The 15,778-nt window shown below is 42.6% G+C and overlaps 1 protein-coding gene across 1 annotated transcript in view; it reads right to left on the bottom strand.

Annotated features, from left to right (window-relative positions):
- LOC133539121 (transmembrane protein 184C-like) overlaps positions 1-13,404 on the bottom strand; it is a 15,644-nt gene extending 2,240 nt beyond the window's left edge. The window contains exons 1-10 of the mRNA XM_061881210.1: positions 12,830-13,404; positions 10,498-10,628; positions 10,377-10,413; positions 8,806-9,011; positions 8,453-8,527; positions 4,911-5,004; positions 4,722-4,834; positions 4,535-4,634; positions 2,388-2,559; positions 1-450 (exon numbers count right to left, since the gene is read on the bottom strand). The exon at positions 1-450 is cut by the window's left edge and continues 2,240 nt beyond it. Of these exons, the coding sequence (XP_061737194.1) occupies positions 149-450; positions 2,388-2,559; positions 4,535-4,634; positions 4,722-4,834; positions 4,911-5,004; positions 8,453-8,527; positions 8,806-9,011; positions 10,377-10,413; positions 10,498-10,628; positions 12,830-12,946 (1,347 nt within the window). The 5' untranslated portion in view covers positions 12,947-13,404 and the 3' untranslated portion in view covers positions 1-148. The remainder of the gene's footprint in view (positions 451-2,387; positions 2,560-4,534; positions 4,635-4,721; positions 4,835-4,910; positions 5,005-8,452; positions 8,528-8,805; positions 9,012-10,376; positions 10,414-10,497; positions 10,629-12,829) is intronic.
- Positions 13,405-15,778: the final 2,374 nt, after the last annotated feature.

Genomic DNA, 15,778 nt, shown 5'->3' with positions numbered 1-15,778 from the left:
CTGCGGCTGGTACGCGTGTAGTCGTGCCTTCAGGAACATTCTTCCAGCTGTTGGCAAGAGACCTGGAAACAAACAAGTTCCGTCACTGGGTCCCGCCCACGCGTGTCATCAAGTCATGACATCATACGCGAAGTGATGACATCATACGCTAAGTGATAACGATCAAGTCTGCGTCTTCCGGCTCTTTGCTTCCGTCGTTATGGGCGACATGTTCTTCAGCCTCGTCTCCTTGGTCCCAGTGGGCGTGGCTTAGCCCGGCGGGGGCCGACACAGAGTGCGGCGTCTGCGTGCTCCCCATGCCCTGGTAGTTCCCCTTGGGCGTCACCGGATCGGAAGCCACCTCCGCAACGGCGTCTTGAGAGGCCGACGAGGAGAGGAGGCCCGAGCGCTCTCCGTTGCTCTGCGCCTCGCCAAAATAAGAGCTCCTGGGGCGACCCATGACTGTCCTGCCTGTGAATGAAGTCAAAAAAGTATTTGTTTTCACGTTTTTTGGCGGTCAAAAGCGGCTTTTTTCCTGCTCTCTAATAGCTGTAACTCATCGGCGGTCACTCGAACGAGTATGACTATCCTCCTGGTAGGAGTGTATCCCTTTATGGAGGATGCCTGTGTGTGACCTACAAACCCCTTTTCCATATGAGCTGGGAAATTGTGTTAGATTTAAATATAAACGGAATTCAATGATTTTCAAATCCTTTTCAACCCATATTCAGTTGAATATGCAACAAAGACAATATGTTTGATGTTCAAACTCATAATCTTAGAATTTCATGGCTGCAACACGTGCCAAAGTAGTTGGGAAAGGGCATGTTCACCACTGTGTTACATCACCTTTTCTTATAACAACACTCAATAAACGTTTGGGAACTGAGGAAACTAATTGTTGAAGATTTGAAAGTGGAATTCTTCCACATTTTTGTTTTATGTAGAGCTTCAGTCGTTCAACAATCCGGGGTCTCCCCTGTCGTATTTTACGCTTCATAATGCGTCACACATTTTTCATGGGAGACAGGTCTGGACTGCAGGTGGGCCAGGAAAGTACCCGCACTCTTTTTTTACGAAGCCACGCTGTTGTAACACGTGCTGAATGTGGCTTGGCATTGTCTTGCTGAAATAAGCAGGGGCGTCCATGAAAAAGACGGCGCTTAGATGGCTGCATATGTTGTTCCAAAACCTGTATGTACCTTTCAGCATTAATGGTGCCTTCACAGATGTGTAAGTTACCCATGCCTTGGGCACTAATGCACCCCCATACCATCACACATGCTGGCTTTTGAACTTTGCGTCAATAACAGTCTGGATGGTTCGCTTTCCCTTTGGTCTGTATGACACAATATGGAATATTTCCAAAAACAATTTGAAATGTGGACTCGTCAGACCATAGAACACTTTTCCACTTTGCATCAGTCCATCTTAGATGTTCTCAGGCCCAGAGATGCCGGCGGCGTTTTTGGATGTTGTTGATAAATGGCTTACGCTTTGCATAGTAGAGTTTTAACTTGGACTTACAGATGTAGCGACCAACTGTATTTAGTGACAGTGGTTTTCTGAAGTGTTCCTGAGGCCATGTGGTGATATCCTTTAGAGATTGATGTTGGTTTTTTATACAGTGCCCTCTGAGGGATCAAAGGTCACGGTCATTCAATGTTGGTTTCCGGCCATGTTGCTTACGTGGAGTGATTTCTCCAGATTCTCTGAACCTTTTGATGATATTATGGAGCGTAGATGTTGAAATCCCTAAATTTCTTGCAATTGCACTTTGAGAAAGGTTGTTCTTAAACAGTTTGACTATTTGCTCACGCAGTTGTGGACAAAGGGGTGTACCTCGCCCCATCCTTTCTTGTGAAAGACTGAGCATTTTTTGGGAAGCTGTTTTTATACCCAATCATGGCACCCACCTGTTCCCAATTAGCCTGCACACCTGTGGGATGTTCCAAATAAGTGCTTGATGAGCATTCCTCAACTTTATCAGTATTTATTGCCACCTTTCCCAACTTCTTTGTCACGTGTTGCTGGCATCAAATTCTAAATATATGATTATTTGCACAACAATTTTTTTTTTTATGAGTTTCAACATCAAATATGTTGTCTTTGTAGCATATTCAACTGAATATGGGTTGAAAAGGATTTGCAAATCATTGTATTCTGTTTATATTTACATCTAACACAATTTCCCAACTCATATGGAAACGTTTATGTTTTTAGTTGCATTACAGAAAATAAAGGACTTTATCACAATATTCAAATTTTCTGAGATAGTCCTGTTTATAATTCCATTGTCTATAATCCTCATCAGGGTTGATTTATTAATGGGTAAATAGTTTCCATATCCAAGTGCGTCAGCCTGAGAAGTTCAAAAGGTAAGAAACACAAGATGAAGAGTCACGCACCAACATTGCGGACCTGCTCCGAGATGTCGGCCCGCACGTCTGAGATGTCCCACATGGCCATGAAGGAGTCGAAGCACGAGCCCTCCTCGGCCTCCTGGATGTAAGGCTTGTAGGTGAAGCTGAAGTGGTGGGCGATGGCCGCCAAGAACATCTCCACGCATATGACAAAGTCCTGAAAGGGTGAGGAGAACAACCACGTTGTACACTTTCTTCCACAAGGTGCAGGTTTTTCAGGACCGATGCCGATTACTAGCAGTCAAAGATAACTGATATTTGGAGCTATTTGTATTCAGTAAAAGTGATTTAAACATGTATATTATACATCAGTCAACAGCTGGAAAGGCTTTGAGCTGTTTTTAGAATATTTTTTTTTTCTGAAAGGTGGCACCAGTCTTGACATGTTTTATGTGGCGCTAATGTTGTGGTTAATTTAACTCCAAAACATTCCAATTTATTACGTGTGCCTAAGACAGACCTGGACAAATTAACCTCTTAAGGCCCAAGCTGTTTGTTTACATGTTTTTTTATTTATTTCTCTGTGCTATTTGGGCTTATTGGACCTTAATTAGAATAACAACTAAGAATCATCTTTTGACATGATGTGCCTAGTCCATAAGTACACAAACGTGTACTTCATGTTTAGTGACATTCTAAGTCTCATTTTTACACTTTTGTTTTCCAAATTCCATTGTATGTTATACTCTTCTGACACCACCAGATGGCAATATAAGTGTCCACATAAGTGGCCATAAGACCCCAATTCAGCAGTGTACACAATTTTGGAAATATGGTCTCCTGCTGGCCCCACTATGGACTGGACTGTCACTATTATGTTAGATCCACTATGGACTGGACTCTTACTATTATGTTAGATCCACTATGGACTGGACTGTCACTATTATATCCACTATGGACTGGACTGTCACTATATTGTTAGATCCACTATGGACTGGACTCTCACACTATTATGTTAGATCCACTATGGACTGGACTCACACTATTATGTTAGATCCACTATGGACTGGACTCTCACTATTATGTTAGATCCACTATGGACTGCACTCTCACTATTATGTTAGATCCACTACGGACTGGACTCTCACACTATTATGTTAGATCCACTATGGACTGGACTCTCACACTATTATGTTAGATCCATTATGGACTGGACTTTCACTATTATGTTAGATCCATTATGGACTAAACTTTCACTATAATGTTAGATCCACTATGGACTGGACTCTCTCACTATTATGTTAGATCCACTATGGACTGGACTCTCTCACTATTATGTTAGATCCACTATGGACTGGACTCTCTCACTATTATGTTAGATCCACTATGGACTGGACTCACACTATTTTGTTAGATCCACTATGGACTGGACTCTCACACTATTATGTTAGATCCACTATGGACTGGACTCTCACACTATTATGTTAGATCCACTATGGACTGGACTCTCACACTATTATGTTAGATCCACTATGGACTGAACTGTCACTATTATGTTAGATCCACTATGGACTGGACTCTCACACTATTATGTTAGATCCACTATGGACTGAACTGTCACTATTATGTTAGAGCAACTAAGGACTGGACTTTCACAATATTATGTTAGATCCACTATGGACTGAACTGTCACTATAATGTTAGAGCAAGTAAGGACTGGACTTTCACAATATTATGTTAGATCCACTATGGACTGGACTCTCACAATATTACGTTAGATCCACTATGGACTGAACTATCAGTATAATGTTAGAGCAACTAAGGACTGGAGTTTCACAATATTATGTTAGACCCACTCGACGTCCATTGCATCCGGTCTGCCCTAGAGGGGGGGTTACCCACATTTGTGGTCCTCTACAAGGTTTCTCATTGTCATCCTCATGGACGTCCCACTGGGTTGTGAGTTTTTCCTTGCCCTTATGTGGGCGCTGATCCGCGGATGTCGTTGTGACTTGTGCAGCCCTTTGAGACACTTGTGATTTAGGGCTATATAAACAAACATTGATTGATTGATTGAAATAAGAGCTAAAATTTGCTGTCCACGCATGTGGCCAATAAAGGCTTTTTAGAGGTTTTAATGGCACTTTAATCCAGATTTGCACCGATATCCGGGTAGTTGTCCTGACACTTGCCTGTAGTCCCGTAGCGACCGCCTCGACACTCTGCCAGTCCCAGGTGCGTTTCTCCGAGATGACGCCCACTTTGACCAGTAAAGCAATGAGCGCAGCTTGCCTGTGGGAAAAGTGATGTTTGTTTCATTTTGCTCTCAGCCTAATCGTACCATTTAGGTTTTTAAGCGAAAAGAAAGCGGCATTTTACCAGAAGGAGACAAAGACCACCATTTTGACACACAGGAATTTGCCCACCGGTTGGATGGGACGCAGCTCCTCTCGCAGAGCCCTGTAGAACAGCACCAGGCAGTACATGGCAAACTGAAGGGACAGAAGACAGCTGCTATTTACACAATAACACACACACACACACACACACACTGCTACTTTAACTCACCAGCTGCGACATGTTGTTGAAAATAACCAGGTACGTCCAGGCGTTAGTAGAGCTAAAGTTGCCTTCGTCGTACACGCCGCACAGCTGGCAAATCCTACAAAAAGACAAACCAGGACTTGAGTCACGCAACAGAGTCGTTCAGTACCTCACAAAAGGGACTACAGCGCCTGGAAATTATTATTATTACGTCTTGTTAAAGGCCTACTGAAATGAGATGTTCTTATTTAAACGGGGATAGCAGGTTCATTCTATGTGTCATACTTCATCATTTCGCCATATTGCCATATTTTTGCTGAAAGGATTGAGTAGAGAACATCCACGATAAAGTTGGCAACTTCTGGTCGCTAATAAAAAAGCCTTGCCTGTACCGGAAGTAGCAGACGATGTGCGCGTGACGTCACGGGTTGTGGAGCTCCTCACATCTGAACATTGTTTACAGTCATGGCCACCAGCAGCGAGAGCGATTCGGACCGAGAAAGCGACGATTTCCCCATTAATTTGAGCGAGGATGAAAGATCGGTGGATGAGGAAATTTAGAGTGAAGGACTAGAAAAAAAAAGGCGATTGCAGTGGGAGCGATTCAGATGTTTTTAGACACATTTACTAGGATATTTCTGGGAAATCCCTTATCTGCTATTGTGTTGCTAGTCTTTTAATGAGATTAAATAGTACCTGAAAGTCGGAGGGGTGTGGCCAAGGGTGTGTTGACGCCAGAGTCTCTGAGGGAAGTCACGGCGGCTGCAGCAGGACGGAAGCTCCGCTTGATGTCTCCGGTAAGAGGCGACTTATTGCCATAATTTACTCACCGAAAACTGCCGGTTAACATGTAGTCGGGATCCATGTTCGCTTGACCGCTCTGATCCATAGTAAAGCTTCATCTTTGGGAATTTTGAACAAGGAAACACCGGCTGTGTTTGTGTGGCTAAAAGCTAAATGCTTCCCACCTCCATCTTTCTACTTTGACTTCTCCATTATTAATTGAACAAATTGCAAAAGTCTCAGCAATACAGATGTCCAGAATACTGTGGAATTATGCGATTAAAGCAGACTACTTATAGCTTGGATCGGGCTAGAAAATAATGTCCGCTACAACCGGTGACGTCAAATGCAGGTGTCATCATTCCGCGACGTTTTCAACAGGATACTTTGCGGGAAATTTAAAATTGCAATTTAGTAAACTAAAGCGGCCGTATTGGCATGTGTTGCAATGTTAATATTTCATCATTGATATATAAACTATCAGACTGCGTGGTCGCTAGTAGTGGCTTTCAGTAGGCCTTTAAGAGACAATATTGGGGCCACGAGGACAGGATTTTAAAATCAACAGGGGTGGCATGTAGGTTGGTGGGGGCAAGATGAAGGTTTATATGACTGGACAAGGAAACATTTGTCTTCAGAGTTTATTACTGTACTAGGATGTGTCGCTGGCCAATTGTCCAAACATATTGGACACCACTGCTTTTATAGCTTGTACTTTTTATATTCCTTCGGAAGGAATGTACGATGGTAATTAAAAGAGGGAGGTGGAGTGTTATTGCAGCTGAAATTAAAATCACTTTTAGGGCTGCGACGATTATTTGATTACCGTATTTATTTCATTTAGAAAATAGCTTCGCTTTATATTCTGTTGCTTTGATTCATCGTTTACGGAGAGTAACTAACACAAATTAATGCAATACAGACCTCATAAAAGAAAGTAAAAGATGGTAAAAGAAGGTAAATAAGGTAAAAGTAAAATGTTAAAAGGTCGACAAAAGGTTAAAATAGGTAAATAGAAGGTAAACAAAGGTCAAACAAGTTAAATAGATGGTTAAATAAAACAAAAGGTTAATTGAAGGTGAAATAAGGTAAACAAGTTAAATATTTTCAGCACAATCCCATTCAAGTTTAGACAAACATTACAGGGAGACAGAACAGGATCGCTGACGGGTCTGCCGGCTTCCAGCGCCCCTTACAAAAAAGATGAGATACAGGTAAACAAAGGGGGGGGGGGGGGGGGAAATAGAAGATTAAAATAAAATTTAAAAAATCGGTCTTTGACTGGGCCCTGGAGAGGAGGTGCAGACGGTATAGCTCGGTTGGTAGAGCGGCCGGGCCAGCAACTTGAAGGTTGCAGGTTCGATACCCGCTTCAGCCATCCTAGTCATTGCCGTTGTGTCCTTGGGCAAGACACTTTACCCACCTGCTCCCAGTGCCACCCACACTGGTTTAAATGTAAACATTAGATATTGGGTTTCACTATGTAAAGCGCTTTGAGTCACTAGAGAAAAAGCGCTATATGAAATATAATTCAATTCAATTCAGACTGAGGCCAAGGGAAAAAAACAAATAAATAAAACAACTCATAACCATGGTACACATCCCTCTTCCATGTGTGTAAGAGGAAAACATCAAACATCGAAGAACACAGACGACATTAAAGACATTAAAGCAGCAGATACAAATACGAGGTAAAAGAAGGACTAAAAGGTAAAAGCAGGTAAACAAGTTAAATAGAATGTAAATAACAGGTGAAAGAAGGTAAACAAGTTAAATAGAAGGTGAGTAAAAGAAGGTAAAAAAAGAAAGAAATGGAAGCCAAAGGGAGATAAATAGAAGCTGATTGAAGATAAATAAAAGGTAAAATCAGGTACATGGAAAGTAAAAGAATGTCATTACAAGGCAAAGGGAGATAAATAGAAGCTGATAGAAGATAAATAAAAGGTAAAATCAGGTACATAGAAGGTAAAAGAAGGTCATTCGAAGCCAAAGGGAGATAAATAGAAGCTGACAGAAGGTAAATAAAAGCTAAAATCAGGTACCTAGAAGGTACAAGAAGGTCATTAGAAAGCAAAGGGAGATCAAAAGTAAAATAAGGTAAATGGAAGATAATGAAGGTTACAGCAAGTAGAAAATGATTTATTTACCCTAAAACACGCTTTGAGGCTGTAAAGTGTGTTGTATCCGATTTACTCGATTAATGGAACAAACTAATCAATAGATTACTGATTATTAATATAATCAATAGCCACAACCTGAGTCACTTTAAAATGATATTTTTTTTTTTACCAAACTTCTTTCTTCGAACGCTTTTAAGTCCTGATTGAGAGCACTTGTGATGACCTTTTTGAATTGTAACTGTTTTTCTTCATGTGTATTTTTATGTAACTGTATCTTTTGCTGCCTGTTGGCCAGGACTTCTTTAATAACTTTTTTTTTTTAACTAAAGGAGATTTTAATTTATTAATTTTTTTATAAATACGACAGTGGGAGGAAAAGACTTTTACAGAGACGGACTGTCCGCACTCTGAATTACTCGTACACAGACAGTAAAATAAACTACAAGCCGACCAAACACAGCCAGTCATTTTTCAAAAGATCAAAACTGAAAGTGAAACTGGTTTAATGCAACAAAATGCATACATTGAGAGAAGTGAAGCGTACAAGCGTGTTCAAGGGTCAAAATGCTCATGTAATAAAAAGATCTGCGAGCTGTACTACTAACTAGGAAAAGCATGCAACACACTCACTCTGGTCAAACACACTTAAGAGGAACGACTTACAGAGCGATGACAGTGGTGACAGGTCTAACCACGGTGTATTGCAGCACTCCCAGCTTGCACCTTAAAAGTAAAACCCTTTGAAGGAAAGGAGATGGGAAATAAATGACAAAAGTGGTGCCAACATCCAACACAAAGTTATTCATTCATTGAACACAAGCTAAATGCAATGTCGTAAGCACCTCAAGTGCACCTAATCGGTCGCTCCGTTCTTAAGACCGACTTAAACACCGACCAATTATCGGCGCTGACATAAAAAGAGCGGCCAGTTTCCTGTTCTGTGATTCAATCAAAAAACCGCGACAGAAATGAAGGGACATGAAGACAACAGAAGAATGTAAACAAAACCCACTCACTCTCCCATGGGCCAGGGCGGGCAGCAGCAGAGAGGAGGAAGATGCTTCTGCTGCTCCTGGACCTCCAGCATCATCACCAGGCTGGGGTACTGATTCTCCAGGTAGTTGAGCAGGAAGGTCAGGAAGTTGTAGATGACGTAGGCCTCGTAGCACTCTCTGCACGTGTCCACGTAAATGGCAATGCTGGGATATTTCAGCGCAATCCACTACATTTTATTTAAAAAAATAAGTGTAAATATAGGACCAAATATATGTATACATAATATATATATATATACATACATGCATATGTATATGTGCTGTATGTACAGTACAGGCCAAAAGTTTGGACACGCCTTCTCATTCAATGTGTTTTTCTTTATTTTCATGACTATTTACATTGTAGATTGTTACATCAAAACTATGAATGAAAACGTGGAATTATGTACTTAACAAAGAAAGGTGAAATAACTGAAAACGCGACCCCAAAACGGACAAGTGGTAGAACATGGATGAATGTTTTATATTCTAGTTTCTTCAAAATAGCCACCCTTTGCTCTGATTACTGCTTTGCACACTCTTGGCATTCTCTCCATGAGCTTCAAGAGGTAGCCACCTGAAATTATTTTCACTTCAAAGGTGTGCTAGAAACTCATAGAGAGAAAACCAAGAATGTGTGGAGCAGTAATCAGAGCAAAGGGTGGCTATTTTGAAGAAACTAGAATTAAAAAGGTAGCAGGTAATGTAAAGGCAATGTGCAGGTAATGCAGGTTATGTTAGCAGACTTATGTACTTAACAAAGAAAGGTGAAATAACTGAAAACGCGACCCAAAAAGGGACAAGTGGTAGAACATGGATGGATGTTTTATATTCTAGTTTCTTCAAAATAGCCACCCTTTGCTCTGATTACTGCTTTGCACACTCTTGGCATTCTCTCCATGAGCTTCAAGAGGTAGTCACCTGAAATGGTTTTCGCCTCACAGGTGTGCTTATGGCTCATAAAGAGAAAGCCAAGAGTGTGTGAAGCAGTAATCAGAGCAAAGGGTGGCTATTTTGAAGAAACTAGAATTAAAAAAAGAGCAGGTAATGTAAAAGTAATGTGCAGGTAATGTTAGCAGACTTATGTACTTAACAAAGAAAGGTGAAATAACTGAAAACGCGATCCCAAAAGGGACAAACGTTAGAACATGGATGGATGTTTTATATTCTAGTTTCTTCAAAATAGCCACCCTTTGCTCTGATTACTCCTTTGCACTCTCCTGGCATTCTCTGGATGGGCTTCAAGAGGTAGTCACCTAAAATGGTTTTCGCCTCACAGGTGTGTTTGAGGCTCATAAAGAGAAAGCCAAGAGTGTGCGAAGCAGTAATCAGAGCAAAGGGTGGCTATTTTGAAGAAACTAGAATTGAAAAAATAGCTTTCAGTTATTCCACCTTTTTTTGTTAAGCATGTAACTCCACATGTGTTCATTCATAGTTTTGTTGTGACAATCTACAATGTAAATAGTCATGAAAATAAAGAAAACACATTGAATGAATATGTATGTATGTACACATATGAACACATTTTGTTTGTAAATAAAATAAAAACTTACACTGTCCAAACTGTAGATTGGCACCATCCATAAAATTCTACAGACCATTCACAACATGACAGAAATGTTAATCCAAAATAATTTCCAGGAGATAACATTCAGCGCGTGTTGAGGTGTTCACCTAATAATGGGTTTCTGGAGCTCAGGCTGAGTGTAGTGTACCAGATGTTGGAGGATGCCCCACAACGATATCGGGATGGTCATGAAGACAAATATGCCAGCGATGAACCAGGCTTTGTTGTGTGTACCCACCTGTTGTGACATAGAAAAGTAACAACCAAATCATCTCAGTATAAGACAATGTACAGTGGAGGGTGATTTGAGACCCTGCTGATTTAAATGAACAGAGTGGCCGTGCGCAACCTGAGGGTCCCTGGTTCAATCCCCACCTAGTACCAACCTCGTCACGTCTGTGGTGTCCTGAGCAAGACACTTCACCCTTGCTCCTGATGAGTGCTGTAGAGCGCCTTGCATGGCAGCTCCCTCCATCAGTGTGTGAATGTGTGTGTGAATGTGGAAGTAGTGTCAAAGCGCTTTGAGTACCTTGAAGGTAGAAAAGCGCTATACAAGTACAACCCATTTATCATTTATTTTTGTGCTGTTGTTTTTAATGGAGAGGGACAGAATAACCTCTACGTTTTGAGGCTGTCGCTTGGCAAATCAAAGTCTCAGATTTTCTTTGGGATTAAGGTCTGGAGACTGACTCGTCACTTGGTCAGTCCAGGATATTGATGTGCTTCTTCTTGATACACGCCTTTTGTCAGAGTTGCCACTGACAGTTTGTTTGTGTTTTAGTTTCTCCTCTGTGTGTTTAGTATTTCCTGTCCTTAGTTCCTGTCTAGTGCTCTTATTTTGGTTCAGCTTCCTGTTTGTCTCCCTGTGTCCTGTTTTCACTCAGCTGCGGCTGATTGGCATCTGGTCACACCTGATGTCAATCGGCCAGCTCCTATTTTACCTGCTTGGTTCCTCCAGTCAGGGCTGGATCATTGTATTGCATGTCGCTTCTGTATTGTGGTTCCTGACGTGTCGTTGCAGTTTAGCGGTAAGCTAGATTTGGTCATTTTGAGTAGCTTACTGCTTTTTGTTCCCTGCTTCCAGTTTTTGTTTGTTCATAGCCTAGTTTTATCCACCCACGTGCGTGCTTCTTGTTTGTATCCTTTGTTTGGTTTTTGTTCTAGTATTTTATATTAAAATTATGTTTTCTCACTCCAAGCCTGCCTCCTTCTCTGCATCTTGGGGTTCGTCACCAAATAACCTTGACACCTTTGTTGTACGCTATATTGCCAAAAGTATTTGGCCACCCATCCATATGATGAGAATCAGGTGTACTGATCACCACAGGTGTATAAAATCAAGCACTTAGGCATGGAGACTGTTTCTACAAACATTTGTGAAAGAATGGGCCGCTGTCAGTTATTTCCAGCGTGCAACTGTCATAGGATGTGGACCTGAGCAACAAATGCAGTCATGCAATTTCCTCGCTCCTAAATATTCCAAAGTCAACTGTCGGCTTTATCATAAGAAAAGTGAAGAGTTTGGGAACAACAGCAACTCAGCCACCAAGTGGTAGGCCATGTAAACTGAAAGAGAGGGGTCAGTGGATGCTGAAGCACATAGTGCAAATACTTTATGCACAGTCAGTTGCCACAGAGCTCCAAACTTCATGTGACCTTCCAATTAGCCCACATACAGTACGCAGAGAGCTTCATGGAATGGGTTTCCATGGCTGAGCAGCTGCATCTAAGCCATACATCACCAAGTCCAATGCAAAGCGTGGGATGCAGTGGTCTAAAGCATGTCGCCGCTGGACTCTAGAGCAGTGGAGATGCCTTCTCTGGAGTGATGAATCACACTTTTCCATCTGGCAATCTGATGGACCAGTCTGGGTTTGGAGGTTGCCAGGAAAACGGCACAATCCGGACTGCATTGTACCGAGTGTGAAATTTGGTGGAGGAGGAATAATGGTGTGGAATTGTTTTTCAGGAGTTAATTCCGGTAAAATTAACTTTGAATGATACCAGAATGGTGGAAAATTCCCATTAACACACTCCGCAACCTTGTGGACAGCCTTCCCAGAAGAGTTGAAGCTGTAATAGCCGCAAAATGGTGGACTGACATCATGTTGATTGAGCCCTATGGGTTAGGAATGGGATGGCACTTTAAGTTCATGTGTGAGTCAAGGCAGGTGGCCAATTATTTTTGGCATTATAGTGAATGTTTATCTTGCATTTATCTGTCTTAGGGGCAAACTTAAAAAACATCAGCAGGGGCCCAAACAACTATTGAAGGACACATATGTGGCTGGGGGTTACAAATGATTATTTAACAAGTCATTTTGCGCAGTATTGCATGAATATATAACCCCCAGCATGCACCGCGCCCAGGTGATAAGACTCACCTCGGACTTGAAGATAAAACCCCCAGCATGCACCGCGCCCAGGTGATGGACTCACCTCGGACTTCTGCAGTTCCCAGACGCACAGAGGCAGGACGACGAGCAGCAACAGGATGTACAAGACGACCACCAGGGGACGAATCCATCGTCTCCAATCCCCACAGGAGCAAGGCATGAAGACTCTGGGGGCCACTCAACTGACTTTGGGGGCCACTCAGCTGACTTTGGGGGCCACTCAACTCAAGTATGATGTCGACACAAAGGAAGCTGGACACATTTGCGCTGGCAGCCGCCGTGGACAACGACCTCCTCGTCCTCTCCTTCACAAGTAAGGACACGCCTGGGGTTTAAAATTAAATTAGACACACAAACACCAAACTGTTTGCTGACTATTAAAATCACGTGACTTCAATGATGCTAGCTAATGGCTGCTAGCTTGCTAGCTGCTTCGCCATGTAAACAAAATATACACATAGTCGGTAAATACAAAGCACAGTGTTAAACGGTTTACTTGTAAAAAAGTAAAATAAATACTCCCTTTTATCGTCGATTTAAAGCAATTATTGCTGAATGTGCTGCGTAAAGAGGCTCAAACTTTCCAAAGTACTTCCTGTACCCGCGTACTTCCGGCTACAGTACTGTAGCCCCGCCTTCATCCGCTGATGTGATTGGTGGCGTTCATATCACGGACCAATCAGAGAAGAGGATTTCAATGTGCTTTGTTTTACACCAGGGGTGTCCAAACTTTTTCCACTGAGGGCCGCACACTGAAAAATCAAAGCAAGCGGGGGCTGTTTTCCTATTTTTTATTTTAAAAACCAATACATGTATAAAAAAAATATACATTTAGGCCTCCACTCAGTTATGATCCCGGGGACCCCAAAAGGTTTTGGCAAAAATTTTTTTTTTAAATGTGTCATTATTCAGTATTACTATTTTCATTATTATTCAAGTTTTAAATCTCTAGATCAACATTAGGAAAAAAGAATGGAAAAAAACACAAAATATGCATTATTTTCCCCCATACCCTTTTTAGGTGGAATATTTGAGATTATATAATAATTGGAGCCTTAATTTTGGATTTTGATTCATTATTATTTTTTGAGCAATTAACACTTAAAAACGAATCACACTAAAATTATTGGGGATCCAAAAGTGTCCTACTCATTAAAGTGTTAAAAAATAAGTTATACATTTTTTTTACTGTTTACTTTTAGCACAATAATGTCGAGATCAACTTCAGATACATCCATCAATTTTAAGTTTTATTGTTGTTTACGATTTTTGTTTGTATGTTTTAGGCTCTTCTTTAAAAAAAAAAAAAAACAGCTCAGTTTTTTATATGGCAAAACACAAAATATGTAACATTTTCCCCAAAAATATTTCAAAGTGGAACATTTAATGTGACGTAATTGGAGCCTTGAATAGGTAAATAATTCAAAATGACATTGATTTTGATTCATTATTATTTTCTAAAGAAAGAAACAGCCTGCATGGCAGCTTTAAGAGTAAGCATGACAACAATTTCTTGGTACATTTCACCTGTTTGCTCTTTTATACCACTTTTTCCATCCATCCATCCATCATCTTCCGCTTATCCGAGGTCGGGTCGCGGGGGCAACAGCCTAAGCAGGGAAGCCCAGACTTCCCTCTCCCCAGCCACTTCGTCTAGCTCTTCCCGGGGGATCCCGAGGCGTTCCCAGGCCAGCCGGGAGACATAGTCTTCCCAACGTGTCCTGGGTCTTCCCCGTGGCCTCCTACCGGTTGGACGTGCCGTAAACACCTCCCTAGGGAGGCGTTCGGGTGGCATCCTGACCAGATGCCCGAACCACCTCATCTGGCTCCTCTCCATGTGGAGGAGCAGCGGCTTTACTTTGAGTTCCTCCCGGATGGCAGAGCTTCTCACCCTATCTCTAAGGGAGAGACCCACCACACGGCGGAGGAAACTCATTTCGGCCGCTTGTACCCGTGATCTTATCCTTTCGGTCATGACCCAAAGCTCATGACCATAGGTGAGGATGGGAACGTAGATCGACCGGTAAATTGAGAGCTTTGCCTTCCGGCTCAGCTCCTTCTTCACCACAACGGATCGGTACAACGTCCGCATTACTGAAGACGCCGCACCGATCCGCCTGTCGATCTCACGATCCACTCTTCCCTCACTCGTGAACAAGACTTCTAGGTACTTGAACTCCTCCACTTGGGGCAGGGTCTCCTCCCCAACCCGGAGATGGCATTCCACCCTTTTCCGGGCGAGAACCATGGACTCGGACTTGGAGGTGCTGATTCTCATTCCGGTCGCTTCACACTCGGCTGCGAACCGATCCAGCGAGAGCTGAAGATCCCGGTCAGATGAAGCCATCAGGACCAAATAATCTGCAAAAAGCAGAGACCTAATCCTGCGGTTACCAAACCGGAACCCCTCAACGCCCTGACTGCGCCTAGAAATTCTGTCCATAAAAGTTATGAACAGAATCGGTGACAAAGGACAGCCTTGGCGGAGTCCAACCCTCACTGGAAATGTGTTCGACTTACTGCCGGCAATGCGGACCAAGCTCTGGCACTGATCGTACAGGGAACGGACCGCCACAATAAGACAGTCCGATACCCCATACTCTCTGAGCACTCCCCACAGGACTTCCCGAGGGACACGGTCGAATGCCTTCTCCAAGTCCACAAAGCACATGTAGACTGGTTGGGCAAACTCCCATGCACCCTCAAGAACCCTGCCGAGAGTATAGAGCTGGTCCACAGTTCCACGACCAGGACGAAAACCACACTGTTCCTCCTGAATCCGAGGTTCGACTATCCGGCGTAGCCTCCTCTCCAGTACACCTGAATAAACCTTACCGGGAAAGCTAGGGAGTGTGATCCCACGATAGTTGGAACACACCCTCCGGTCCCCCTTCTTAAAGAGAGGAACCACCACCCCGGTCTGCCAATCCAGAGGTACCGCCCCCGATGTCCAGGCGATGCTGCAAAGTCTTGTCAACCAAGACAGCCCCAC

This window comes from Nerophis ophidion, linkage group LG20 (assembly GCF_033978795.1).
Source record: "Nerophis ophidion isolate RoL-2023_Sa linkage group LG20, RoL_Noph_v1.0, whole genome shotgun sequence".
Taxonomy (NCBI): domain Eukaryota; kingdom Metazoa; phylum Chordata; class Actinopteri; order Syngnathiformes; family Syngnathidae; genus Nerophis; species Nerophis ophidion.
The sequence above is the reverse complement of the archived record's forward strand: the minus strand, read 5'-3'. Positions and strand labels throughout refer to the sequence as shown.